At 33.4% G+C, this 14,050-nt stretch overlaps 2 protein-coding genes across 4 annotated transcripts; both read left to right on the top strand.

Annotated features, from left to right (window-relative positions):
• The first annotated feature begins 42 nt into the window (after nucleotides 1–42).
• LOC140984461 (peptidyl-prolyl cis-trans isomerase 1-like) lies at nucleotides 43–799 on the top strand. Its single transcript, XM_073451890.1, has one exon. It carries the CDS (start codon nucleotides 94–96, stop codon nucleotides 610–612), a length of 519 nt encoding a protein of 172 aa, XP_073307991.1. The 5' UTR covers nucleotides 43–93; the 3' UTR covers nucleotides 613–799.
• Nucleotides 800–8,688: 7,889 nt separating this feature from the next.
• Nucleotides 8,689–12,128, top strand: LOC140984925 (probable magnesium transporter NIPA6). Of its 3 annotated transcripts, none has more exons than XM_073452622.1 (10): nucleotides 8,689–9,210; nucleotides 9,837–9,893; nucleotides 10,004–10,094; nucleotides 10,202–10,362; nucleotides 10,475–10,584; nucleotides 10,721–10,858; nucleotides 11,189–11,281; nucleotides 11,365–11,482; nucleotides 11,610–11,678; nucleotides 11,772–12,128. In XM_073452622.1, the coding sequence occupies exons 1-10, from the start codon at nucleotides 9,087–9,089 to the stop codon at nucleotides 11,777–11,779; spliced, it is 969 nt and encodes a 322-aa protein (XP_073308723.1). In that variant the 5' UTR covers nucleotides 8,689–9,086; the 3' UTR covers nucleotides 11,780–12,128. The 3 variants fall into 3 exon arrangements, with proteins under 3 accessions (XP_073308723.1, XP_073308722.1, XP_073308724.1); XM_073452621.1 differs by having other exon boundaries at nucleotides 8,690–9,210; nucleotides 10,457–10,584; XM_073452623.1 differs by lacking the exon at nucleotides 8,689–9,210 and adding an exon at nucleotides 9,268–9,535 and having other exon boundaries at nucleotides 10,457–10,584.
• Nucleotides 12,129–14,050: the final 1,922 nt, after the last annotated feature.

Genomic DNA, 14,050 nt, shown 5'->3' with positions numbered 1-14,050 from the left:
CCCATGGATAATTCCACTACATATATACCTCGAAGCCCTAATGGTGGGCTAACCAGCATTGTAGATTTTTTACGCCTTGTGTGGTGAGAGCAAATGTCGAACCCTAAAGTTTTCTTCGACATGACCGTCGGCGGCCAGCCGGCAGGGAGGATCGTCATGGAACTCTATGCAGACGTCGTCCCCAAGACCGCGGAGAATTTCCGTGCGCTTTGTACCGGAGAAAAGGGCAAGGGAAGATCCGGAAAGCCACTCCATTACAAGGGCTCGGCATTCCACCGCGTGATTCCCAACTTCATGTGTCAAGGAGGAGATTTCACCGCCGGAAACGGCACCGGAGGGGAGTCTATCTACGGATCGAAGTTCGCTGACGAGAATTTCGTGAAGAAGCACACCGGACCTGGGATTCTGTCCATGGCGAATGCCGGACCGGGGACTAATGGTTCCCAGTTCTTCATCTGCACCGAGAAGACCTCGTGGCTGGACGGTAAGCACGTGGTGTTTGGGCAGGTTGTGGAGGGATACGAAGTCGTCAAGGCGATCGAGAAGGTTGGATCTGGTGGTGGCAGGACCTCGAAGCCTGTGGTGATCGCTGACTGCGGTCAACTCAGTTAGATCTATTTATCTGTAAGATTTGATGATGATATTTTACCCTGAAATATTCTGAAATAATGATTTCTGCCGTTGATGGGAACTGTGTCTGTTGTTGAGGATTGTACTTTACTGTACAATTTCCTGTTTCAAACTGCTTTCATGTTTGTTAAATAATTGGTGGAATCAGTCTCTATAACTAATTAATATATATTATACCAAGTAAACTTAACTAATATATTAGCGAAAACTGTTGAGGTTTATAAAGCATTTCCCAATTACTCTTCGTACCATTTTTTTTAAAAAATCAAAGATTAAACTTCATTAGCAAGATAATAATAAGTCATAATATACAACTTTTCTTAAAAAAGCAGGAATAACATCCTAAAATCTAAATTTATCCTATAGTCTGTATACATCTATATGAACCAGAAGTGCAACTTGATTTGCAATCCTTGAGCAATACTGTAAAATAGCCCCAGCTGATTGAGTTCATCGAAGTCGAATTTCCTCAGCGATTGTGATGATATGGTAAAAATCATATCATCAATTATATTTTAGAGATATTACAAAATATTGCATGAATATGCACAAATCTAGTTGCATATATTACAATTTCATATCATTTAAGAATCTACATCTGTATAAAATTTTAACTCTAATCGAGGTATGCTTTCCTGCACAATTATTTACATTAGTGATTTGATCGTCGGAGTTGGTTCGCTTCCCCGCGGAGCCATCTCACTGTTTTTCTTTGATACATAGTTATATTTTTTGGTGGTTCGGTTCTCTTCCATTGAAGAATTCGGTTCGTTTAATAAATGCGAATTATTTGATCGCATCAATGGCGCCGTTTGTGGGAACAAAATTTATTCCCATGATCATATTCCCTACTGTTGAAAGAAAGAAAGAAGAAAAAGAAACCATCTTCATGAAATTTCCCAAGTCTCGTCAGTCGACAAAGATAAAATGAAGCCACGGCCATAAAAACAAAATCTCAATCCTTCTAGCCGAGCCTTCGATAACAATATTTGCAAAGCCTTAAAAACTCCATCAGAACATTGCATGAGAGCAGTCCTTGTTTATTTCAAACTTCAAGGGTGCGATCGACACTAATAGAGATTGGGTGGGCCTCGTATATAATCATTCTGTTGTGCAAGCAAATATGGATTCAAATTTTGCAAATTTATTTGTTCTGTCGAGCCGCCGCTAGTTGTTCCCAGGTGACAGTGGTTCATCCTCACGAGTCACGATGAGCTTACCAACCGTTCGGTGAACTTGTTCATAGAGTGCTAAGCTGGAAATTCACCTCGGATATGATACTCCTCACGATACAGCACCTTTTATCATTATGTAACAACTCGCGTACAAGAGATAAGTCTAGCTGTATTACTCTTCTTTACTGCATCCAGAAGATTATATGGGCACTAGTATTAGCTATCACATTTTCTATGAGCACAGCAACATTTTTTTGTGAGAAATAATTTTCTTAAAATCAAAATTTTTTGACAAACATGGATGGATAAAATTTGCTGATCATTCCAGGATAATTATTTCAATTCATGATTTAGAATAATGAGCATATGACCACGTGAAATTTGGAATAGCATACATCTTCACTTCTCAACAACCAGTTTGGAATATCAATGTTTATGTTAGTGGGAATTCTTCGTCATGTGATGCACTAATGCATACTCTAAATTCTTATCATAGTTGTATTTTGTGGAAACATTTAAAATGGAGTTGTCCAAGTAAAAATTCACATCTTTACTAGATTTGACCAAATCTTTAGGCAAATACCATTATTTTATTACTTTATTCACACTAATCTAATACTATCTCATGAATATTAATGTTTAATATATTGGATTTATCCCTACTTATGGATCTAACCTCAATAATAAAACATGCTGAAATATTATATTGGTATGGTGGGGTATCGATAATAATCTGCTAGGTTTTGGGGGCAAGGATGCTTCCAGTTTAGCATGACTTTTTGACTATATTTGGTGCTTTTAATATCAATGTCTTCATAATCTCGAGACTTCTGCATATATTTCCTATTTCTCATCCTAAATAATTTATTCGAAACCACATACGCTCAGCCTGTATATTGTCTCATCAAATATTTATCATTCTTGATTTTACTAAAGTGACTATTTTTCTCACTGCATTTGATAAGATGAGCTTTACGAAGTTGGGACTATTTTTAGAATAAGTTTCGTACTCGGGTTTCATCATTTTGAACAATGATATTTAATAATAAATTTCTTATGCTGCATTATTTCAAATATCATATATTATTATTTTGGGTTTTTTTTTGGCTCGTTTTTTGTGCCTTATCGCAGTGCCCTTCGGTCTACTCGGCCCACCTTGTTTGGAGTTAGATAATGTCATATTGACTATTGGACATTTTCGCTTGGTGTCTTGTGACAACCTAGTAAGACCTACTCGGCAACTCGAGAAATAAAGGCTTATTAGCCTGGAAGGTTAAAAATCTCAGCACAGTATGATTGGTTTAAAAAGTTCAGCACAGCCTGGAAGGTTAAAAAGCTCAGCACAGTCTGGCAGGTATAAAAATCCCTGCACAGTCTAGCCAGTAAAAAAGCCCAACACAGCATATCAAAATTACGAAGCCCAATTCTACTTGACGATTATATATGCCCGACCTTGCTTGGCACCTCAGTACGACTAACCTTGCTCGGCATCTCAATAAACCTGACTCTGCTTGGCAAACATATAAGCCCGACATCGCTCGGCACTCAGTAAGCCCAACTGTGCTTGGCAAATATACAAGTCCGACCTCGCGCTCGGCACTCAGTAAGTCCAACTCTGCTTGGAAAGCATATATGCCCGTCCTCACGCTTGGCATTCAGTAAGCCCAACTTTGCTTAACAAATATATAAGCTCAATCTCGCGCTCAAAAACATTAATTTTATTCTTTATCTAGTGCTCTTTAGCTCAGCTGACTATTATCTATAGCTCTTTATTTGAGCTCGGTTTTCAGCATATTGTGAACTATAACTCTTTATTTGAACTCGATATTCAACATACTATTATCTATAGTTCTTCATCTGAGCTCGACTTTCAAAAGGTCTTCATTTACAACTCTTGTTTGACTACGACTTTCAAACAGCTCAGATCATCATATCAAAATGTATTTTTGTTCGGGCTCTTAATCATGCTCTACCCGGACGTGTATTATCTTCTCGTGACATTCGATATGTCTCGAACTTCTAATATATGTTTGATCTTATGTTGGTCTTGACATTTTGACCCGACTTTTTATTGAGCATTATAGCCCATCTTTGCTTTTTTTGACTCTCTATCGACTCGGCATGAAGATCATTTTTTTGACTATCTATTCAGTATCAGATGACTATATTGACCGCTTAATTTGGCTCACTTCAAAAAGCACACTCCACAACAAATTCTCAAAGAAAATTATTATAGGTAACTAGAATATTATCTTACTTACTCTAAAATATAATTTCATTCATTTAATGTTCCTCCATCATTTCACTCGTCATCACTTTTTTGCGGCGTACTATGGATGCTATAATAAAAGACAAAACTTGTGTGAGACGGTCTCACGGATCGTATTTGTGAGACAGATCTCTTATTTGGGTCATCCATGAAAAAATATTACTTTTTATTTGTGAATATGAGTAGGGTTGACCCATCTCACAGATTAAGATCCGTGAGACGATCTCACATGAGACCCACTATATAATAAAAATCATATCATATCATCAATTATATTTTAGAGATATTACAAAATATTACATGGATATGCACAAATCTAGTTGCTATATATTACAAAATTCCATATCATATAAGACTCTACGCCTATAAATAAAGTGCTCCTAACCCTAATCAAAGTACGCTTTCTTGTACAATTATTTACATTAGTCTTGTATTTTATCTCTCAATTAATGACTTGAGCGTCGAAGTGGTTTCGCCTCCAGGCGGAGTCATCTCACTCTTTTTCTTTGATACACAATTATATTTTTTGGTGGTTCGGTTCCCTTCCATTGAAGAATTCGGTTCGTAATAATCGGTTCAAAGTATTTTAATAAATGCGAATTTTTTGATCGCATCAGATTGGTTCATCATTTGGATCGTTAGCTAGAAGATGTATCAATCTACAACATTACACATTTACTCTTCATTAAAAATTTATATTTAATCTAAATATTTATGATCAAATTATATATGTAATAAAAGTAAAATAATAGAAAAAGTTTTGTATTTTAAAATAAAATAAAATGTTATACGAATACAAATAATTAAAGTGAAATTCGTACAAATTAATTTTGAAAATATTAAAAATGACAGTTTATACAAGTAATATTAATAAAAGGGTATATTTTGAAAGTTTAGAGTTTTTTGGATTACACATATTTTCTAGAAAATCAAAAATTTCAAATATCAAAAATACGAAAACTTCTTAAGAAAATAATAATGAAAACATTAAAAATTATAGTTTGTATATTATAGTAGAGGATCTTTAATTAATTAACTTTCAATTAATTGGTGAAACTTGAGATGAATTTCGATTATATCCTAACTTAAATCTCCTACAAAACCAAAATTATTAGACAAATTACTCATTTTATATTGTCTCCTCCTTTTTAGCCATTATATTTATGAAAATGACAATCACTTTGTGCCTTTTGATATTTTTATTTATGATCACCACACATTTGTAAAATTGATGTATATATTGCGTTTTGATATCTATTTGTTTATGAAAACGTTGTATTTTTTGTATTTTTTAATTTATAATTTCTTTTGTTTTTATTAAAAAAATTATATGTACAATCGCATAACGCGTACATCGGAGTACTGATTATTAATAAAGGGTAAATAAATATTGCAGAGATTTTTAAATTATAAAATGTTTTTTTTAATGAAGAAGATAATACATTAGATATGTAAAAATATTAAGGGTGCAACTGTTATTTTCATATTTATTTGAGATTTTTTTGTAACTGATTGACTTAATTATATCTTTTCTTTAATCAACCATGTCTAGAGATGTAATTTATACTTTTTGTTAACGGATTTTTATTTACCGATAGAAAAACATAAAAATTTATATGAGATCGTTTACAATTTAATTTGTAAGACGAGTCTCCAATCCAACCTGACACATACATTTTTTTTGAGTAAGTCTCTTATGAGACGATCTCACGAATTTTATCTGTGATACGGGTCAATTCTACCGATATTCACAATAAAAAATAATACTCTTAGCATAAAAAGTAATACTTTTTCATGGATGACCCAAATAAGAAATTCGACCCACGAAATTGATCCGTGAGACTATCTCACAAAAATTTTTGTATATTTTTTATATCAAAAATATTAATTTTGATCGCAGATATATAACAAATCAACACATCTCACCATATGAGAGTATAAAAAAAATTATTTTAGAAAAAATGTCGACAATTGCATGATTACATAGTCCAAGAAACTTCTTGTTTTAGCTGTATATATTGGAATAGTCAACACAAAAAATTAAACCAACCCCACCTTCATTTCCATGAAGCTCAACTTGTCATTATCAAACCAATTAAACTTTTTTCAATCTTTTCCGTCATCAATAAGGATATTAAGATTAACGTCTTAAGCGTCGTCTTATTATTAAATTTTTTTTTTGAAAAAATGGTTTTTTTTAAGATAATAATAGATAATAAATACTTAAAAAGTCCATAAGTAAAAATAATGTGATTATTAGACTTCTTTAGGCCTTTCATAAGTAAAAATATATATGCTTTTTAGGCCTTTCATAAGTGAAAAATATGATTTTTAGGATTTTTCTTGAAAAATAAAGTAGTTAATCTTTCAAATATTAAAATACATTTTTCTAAATAAGAAATTAATTACCTATCCAAATATAAAAAAGTAATTTAATTTAATAGTTGAACCAAATATTACGATCATATATTTTTTTTAAAAAATTTTATCCTGTAAAGAGCTATTTCGTTGTGGTGTAATAATTTGTCTTTGTTGAGAAATCGATTGAATCGTGACGTTTGAGTTGCTATACTTTACCACCTGCTATATTTTTTGGTAAAGCTACAAACGATATGTCCTACAATTGTTATCAAAGTAAATGTCATGTGTTTGATCCCAATTGTAATAAATGAAAGCCAAATTATTGTGGTGCAATAATTTGTTCTCGTTGGAAAAACGATAATCAAAACATATATTAAATAATAAAAAAAATTTCGATTATAATTTGGTTCATTATTTATGGTGAGCAAAACTAGTGTGAATTATGGACTGTTTGAAGTTAAAGAGGTCGAAACACTTGTCCTCCTTGACGCTATCTCTTGGACAACCTCTTTTGAACTTTAGGATGTTATATTTGAAACCAACTCAAAGATCGTGATAAATGTGATCACCTCAAAGAATGTTGACCACATAGAATTTGGCTCAATTCAACCGTTGAAATTGATCTACTCGTGGTAAATGCGATCACCTCAAAATTATATATGTAAATAAATGCGATCATCTCAAAAAATATTTTAAATTTATATATATATATATATATATATTCAACAACCACATCTACTTTTGCGCCACACCCCACACGTGATGTAAGGCACAATCGAAATTGTACTCAATTCACAATTAAATACGAGGCACGTAGACATAAATAGTCAAAGTCCAGTCCACTAGCATTTTAATTGATAATTACCATTTTGTCCTAAAAATTTAATTGACTAATTTTTAAACCAATTCATTATTTTAAAATTTTAATAGACTATTTCAAATTTAATTGAATATTATTACAACTAATTACGATTACATTATGAGATGATTTACGATTCACAAATTACATAATTAACATGAAACAACTCATGGGATCTCACAATAGGTTAGCATCATGTTTAAATGATTGATTATTATTTTAGATTGTTTTTCAAACATTTTATTACTGTTATGACCTTCGTAATCTGGGCAGAAGAGTTCAAATGAGTCATTACAATGTAGTAATGGTAAGTGCAAGAGCAAAAACAACAAGAAAAAATAAAATTGCAAGTTCGAGTGCGAGTGCAAGTGCGAGTTCAAGTGCGCGATGATACTAATGTATGTGCAGCGAATAGTGCACGTACATATGCCAATGCAGGAACTCAAGCCAATGACAAGGCAGGAAATCAAGGAAATGCCAATGCCAATACTGGAACACAAGACAATGCCAGTAATGTGTTTTGGATTAGTGAAAGTAATGTGTTTTGGACAAATGTAATTGTTAGAAACTTGGAAGAAATGTGTAATGATTTCTTCTCCAACATTGGATACTAACGAATAATTCACGAGCTCGCACCATCGAAAGAGCCCAAATTGTTCGATATGCAATTATAATACATCTTATTTTTCGATTCTTTCTTCTCGAACTTCACGACTTTAATTTCAACTCTCTTGTCGCAAAAACACAAGTACACAACGAATGAATCAGATATCTTAAATCCAAGATGGTCTTGCATGATGCATGCTTTAGAATCCATGACGATTTTGTTCCCACTAGTTTTAGTCGTAAAATGAAGATGAAGAAGATAAGCAAATCAATAAATAAAATTATTCAGGTCATTTTAGGAAGTTCATGCCAAAGAAAAAAAAAATACTTGCATCTTCAACAGGTGCAAACATAACATGGAGGTCGAAAATAAATTAGCTAATAATTGAAAAAGACAAGCCCATTAAAAAAATGAGTAGGACTCTTTTGAGACGGTCTCACGAATATTTATCTGTGAGACAGAACAACCCTACCGATATTCATAATAAAAAGTAATACTCTTAGCATAAAAAGTAATAATTTTTCATGAACGATCCAAATAAGATATTTGTCTCACAAAATACGATCTGTGAGATCATCTCACACAAGTTTTTGTCTGGAAAAATATTGAAGATTATTTGCCAAACTACAAAATTTACAGTGTCCGCATACGTTTAGCCCGTGTATTCGATTGGTGCTCCAAATAAGCCAAAGCCACGTGGCCACTAGCAATAATATTTTAATATTATTTGCAATGAATAAATAAATTATAAATACATCTCACAGCCTCACTGGGGGCCTATCCCAATGAGAACACCGAGTCAGGGACAGTTCAATTTCTTTAATTTTCTCAGACGACGCAGCTGATTCAAATTAACGACACCCTTAAATCGCCCAACAGAGTTATACCGTCGCCGTAGGGAGTTGTACACGCCGGCTTCTAACTGTTTGACATACCCTTTGTTGTTCCACTTCTATATGTTGTGGTCAAGAAATCTTGAAATTGCTTCTGCCGCGTGATTGGCGGGAGTTTGGAGTTTGTCTAGATCTTAAATTTTGGTTTTCACTGATCTGAAATGATTGGAGCTCCTTCAGCTGCATTTTTGTGTTTGTTTTGTGGGTTTTCAGTCGACAGAGTTCGGATCAAGTGTTTGATTTACATACAGAGTCACTGTGTTTGTTTATAGATATATTTGTTGAGAAAATAATGGGTGTTTCGGATAATACGAGGGGGTTGATTTTGGCAATGCTGTCGAGTTTGTTTATTGGAACGAGTTTTATTTTGAAGAAGAAAGGTCTACAGAAGGCAGCGGCTGCTGGTACTCGAGCAGGTATAGTTTACATATAATTAAATACCCATGGATTTTTGTTGTTCCTTCGGTAAAGGTGTAAGTTTTTTGGTGTTTATGTCTACTCGTATAAATAGATATGTGATGCATTTGATTTTTGAAGGGAGCAAGCGTATTGGAGCTGTGGTAAGGGGTATAATAATTTCTTGGCTGATGTGTTGATAAATCTCTAGCTAACGGATTCTACAGTCGATGAATCTTGTGTAGGATTGATGGATGCAAAATTTGGAAACAAGGGTGTTGAACATTTATCTGGTGGGATGGAGGGGAAAATAATTGTGAGCACTGTGATAAAATGATTTGGCGAGTGAGTCCTATTCTTGGTCAGCATATTTTGGAAGTTGAATATTTGTTTGGGAACTCAAGAAACAAGAACAGACAGAGTCTAATCTGGAACAATATTACGTGTTCTAAAATGATATACGAGTCAATTTCTGTTTACCAATTCTGAAAAATTCTTGTTTGGCTTGCCACATCTTTTTTTGTACAAGTCGTGCAAAAAAGATTTACAATATTCATGTATGTAAAATGTAAATCGCTTTTCTCACACTGCATTATTTCTCAGTTTATTTGCTATACATTCACAATTTGTGTATTTCGTATTGTAGGATTTGGTGGCTACACTTACTTACTTGAACCTCTTTGGTGGGCTGGTATGATTACAAGTAAGTGAGATTTTTACATTTGTTCTCTTTTTGCATCCTGATTGCTACGAGAAGGTTGATCTTCTGACGTTCTGATCAATATGTTGATAATTTTCTTGTCTTTCTGACAGTGATTGCTGGAGAGGTGGCCAATTTTGTTGCTTATATTTACGCGCCAGCTGTTCTTGTGACTCCCCTTGGTGCATTGAGTATCATCATTAGGTACATTTTTCATGATTTCTGACCTCTGTTACATTTGACGATATCAAACATTTTAAAAGATTCCTTGATTATATCATGTAACTAACCATTTTCATGCATCTGTAAAGTGCTTTTTTGGCACACTTTATGTTGAAGGAACGATTGCAAAAGTTGGGCATACTGGGATGTGTGGCTTGCATTGTAGGATCTATAGTCATCGTGATTCATGCTCCTGAAGAACACACTCCAACTTCTGTACAAGAGGTTTGGTTATTGGCTACTCAACCAGGTTTTTCTCTATTTCTCTTCTTATAGTTTTCTTACAAAATCTAGTCATTAACGAGTTACTAGACACTAGCTTATGCTCATTTTTTTGTTTATAGCATTTATGATTTATGTAGCCACTACGGTATCCATGGTGCTAGTATTAATGCTGCATTTTGAGCCTCTCTGCGGGCAGACAAACATATTGGTTTACTTGGGGATTTGCTCCTTGGTGGGTGCACTTACGGTAATCATGTTCCCAACACATCTTTTACATTTATAAAGAGCTTCTTTTATTTCTTGTGGCTACGTACTCATCTGCATTGTTCAATGGAAAAGCTTCTTTTCCCTTCACATTGCTTAGTCAATATATATTAATGCAGGTTGTGAGCATAAAGGCAATTGGAATTGCTATAAAACTTACTTTAGAGGGGATCAATCAATTTGGATATGCTCAGACTTGGTTTTTCCTTTCGGTTGCTATAATTTTTGTGATCACTCAGTTGAATTATTTGAACAAGGTAATCGTAATAGGCAATGCTCTTGATTGGTGTATTTTGTTCTTTAGAAATGTGAAACATTCACCAGTTATTGGTATTGGAGCCTTTACAACTGCCACTTGATTAACCATTATCCGGAGTAAGCAATAGAAGCTCATGTACGTTATCTGGCATATCATGTGCTTGCTAGAAGTTTGAACGAAAGTTCATTCTTTTGGTCATCCAGGATTAGACATTTGTTCATTAATCTACAAGACCGCCTTGTTTCTAACCAGATAGAAAATCCTTTTACCGTGAAAATATTTTGCTAGTCTATTTCTCAATCTGTCATTTTGCGATTGGTATGTTCAGGCACTCGACACTTTCAATGCTGCCATAGTTTCTCCAATATATTACGTGATGTTCACTTCACTGACTATCATCGCTAGCGTGATAATGTTTAAGGTATTTATTTTTTTCAAAAGTAGTTCTTTGTCAGGATCAAATTTCACCAAACAAACTATCTAGACTCTTGCATTATTTTATAGGACTGGTCAGGTCAGAATCTGAGCAGCATAACCTCTGAGTTATGTGGATTCATAACTATTCTCACTGGAACATTAATACTTCATATGACAAGAGAAGAGGAGCCAGCTACCACAACAGGTATAGTATATCCTCCCTTTAAGTCCAAAGTTTGCATTTGTTGTCTAAAACAAGCTTTTAAATGAACAAGTAGTATGTGTGTTAAAAGTATTATGTGTATAAAATAGGCTTTTGTTAATCTATGCAGGAACCATAACATGGTATGATGGAGATCAATCAAAAGGATTAGAAGAAGCTCACTTCATCGCATTACGTGGTTAGGATTACATGATTACTTTAATTAAGCATTTAGAACCTAAGGAAATAAATAAGAAACGTGAATATCTGATGAATGGATTTGTGGCCACAGCTAAGTGATTTTTCATAGAAAAGGCGTCCATGGGACAAGGCTCGCCACCGGTTTCACCTCGCCATTCATGCACCTTTTCTTCGAGGGATTGGGACAAAGGCGAAACAATTTTAGGATTTGGGTGGGTTGAGGCTGGTTAGAATCTTTTTGCAGAGTGAAATTTCCATCAAGAACTCTCCTTGGTTTTGTTTTTTGTTTTTGTTTTTAATCGAATGGGGTATGTAAATATGCAGCTGTATTTTTATTAATTTTTTTTTTGTTTTTTTAATTGTTTTTGGTCAAAGGTGGTAGTAAGGTCATTGGGTTGTATATCTTGTTCACTACTACAATTTTGAGGTCGCAATGTGAATTTGAATATGTTCATAAGTTTATTGTAAAAAAGTACAATTTGGTCTCGGAAATTTGCTTTTTTTTTTTTTTTTTTGCGATTTTGATATTCTATTGTATTAAATTTTAAATCTTATCTCACTATTTTGTGTGTGTAATTTTAGCTCTTATTCTGATATAACGATAATATGATATTGACATCAACATTCTCGTGAAGAAAAGCTAAAATTATCAAAATTTAAAAGATGTAGAACTAAGATTATAATTTAACACAAATGTACTTTATCAAAGTTATAGTTATCTCTAAATGATATTTGATTATTACTCAGATCAACTAAAAACCAATCCGATATGCGATAAAACATGTTTTAACTAGGGAAAAACCAATTAAAAATTTTAAACACAGCAAACATTCATTTTCACTCCATTTGTTTGTATCACTTCAATGTTGACAACCTTCAATTTTATTTTTTTGTATAAATTTAAACAATTTTGTGTATGTCACATGCAACCATCAATTGACAAATGTTTTCGTGTCTGTGTTCATATGTTATTTGACGTTTCAGTTCATTAATGGATTCAAATATTTGGTAACTAAATTATATTATTCAATTTGATAATGACATCTTGATCTTATTTTTTTTTATGGATTTTCTTTTCTTTTCGTTTGTTTGTTTGTTTTTTTTTAAATGGAATTCATAAATTATCAGTTGAATTTGAATAGTTTTGTTTGATTATCTGATTGTTTGTATTTTTCTAAAGACCCAAATTTTGAACTGACACATAGAAGCAGAAATAGCTCAAATATGGTCCATGCCCACTAAAGTTGGGCTTAAATAGCGTCAAACAAGGTTTTGAACCTAACAAGATAAAGTCTACGATGCCTCATTTTGTCTCATTTGAAAGATTCTCTCTCATTTTGCTCTAAAAAAATTTCTTTTGTTTATTTGATTCGAGGTAGCTCTGACATAAGCGTCGGAGAGTTTTTACCGGATAATCCCGACGACTCTAATGATCTGTTTGTAACGCATGTGACGATTCACTATTTTATTCTTAAATTTTATTTGACTACATCAGACTTCAGAGGCCGTCTGAAGGAACGAGGTGCCAAGAGGAAAGAAAATGGGAAACGATCAATAAATCTACAACAACAAACTTTTTCTTTGCTACGGGTCTCCAATTCAGAGTTCATTTCTTCCCACTCTCTCACAAAACTATGCCTTTTGTTTGTTTGATCTCCCCCATTGATGCCAAAATACGGAAATGCTCTGAATTTACTTTTTATTCTAACATTTGAATAGTCAATAATAAAGAAGAATATTATGAAGAAGTTATTTTCCCTCGCTCTAACGACTTCATCTTGGACGAGAGAAAACATCGATCTCTGGCGACAAGCTTGCTAATACAGATGCTATCACAGATGAAGAGGCGATAAAAATCTTCAAAATTGAAGTAAGATGGAGTCAAGATTCTTGGGTCGACATTTTGGAGGGAAAGTAAGCATTGCTAACATGAAGAAACTTTTTCACTTGAAAATACTGATGTCGAAGTTGACGTTTATGATTTTGTTAAATTGTTTATATTGTTCATAATCTATTGTATAATATTTTCACTGATATTTATATTATTCATAGTTTTATCTTTCCTTATATGAATGATCTTAACATATTTTTTAAGTTTGCTGAGGCATATAGTGCCTTTCGGTTTCTTTATCAAGAATTACATAATCAAGGAAGTAAAACTTGCATGGATGATTGCACAATTGGGTTAATGGCGAAGATTTATTTTTATTAGTTATTGCGATATTATGTTTTCAATTAGTTTATGTGTAGTGTTTTTGTTTTAGACTTGGTTGTATGATATGGTGCCATCATTAGGTGTACCACGTGATGTACATATCTTCTCTCGTTTGTTTTGGTAGCGGAAAAATAAGATCCTTTTGAAGGCCACCA

Source organism: Primulina huaijiensis, chromosome 9, assembly GCF_012295235.1.
Source record: "Primulina huaijiensis isolate GDHJ02 chromosome 9, ASM1229523v2, whole genome shotgun sequence".
NCBI classification, from domain to species: domain Eukaryota; kingdom Viridiplantae; phylum Streptophyta; class Magnoliopsida; order Lamiales; family Gesneriaceae; genus Primulina; species Primulina huaijiensis.
This window is presented reverse-complemented; position numbering and strand designations above follow the sequence as displayed.

Coding starts and splice junctions, on each gene's coding strand:
- LOC140984461 (XM_073451890.1), top strand. CDS start 94: ATGTCGAACCCTAAAGTTTTCTTCGACATGACCGTCGGCGGCCAGCCG.
- LOC140984925 (XM_073452621.1), top strand. CDS start 9,087: ATGGGTGTTTCGGATAATACGAGGGGGTTGATTTTGGCAATGCTGTCG. Junction 9,211..9,836: donor GGCTGCTGGTACTCGAGCAG/GTATAGTTTACA, acceptor TTCGTATTGTAG/GATTTGGTGGCTACACTTAC. Junction 9,894..10,003: donor GTGGGCTGGTATGATTACAA/GTAAGTGAGATT, acceptor TCTTTCTGACAG/TGATTGCTGGAGAGGTGGCC.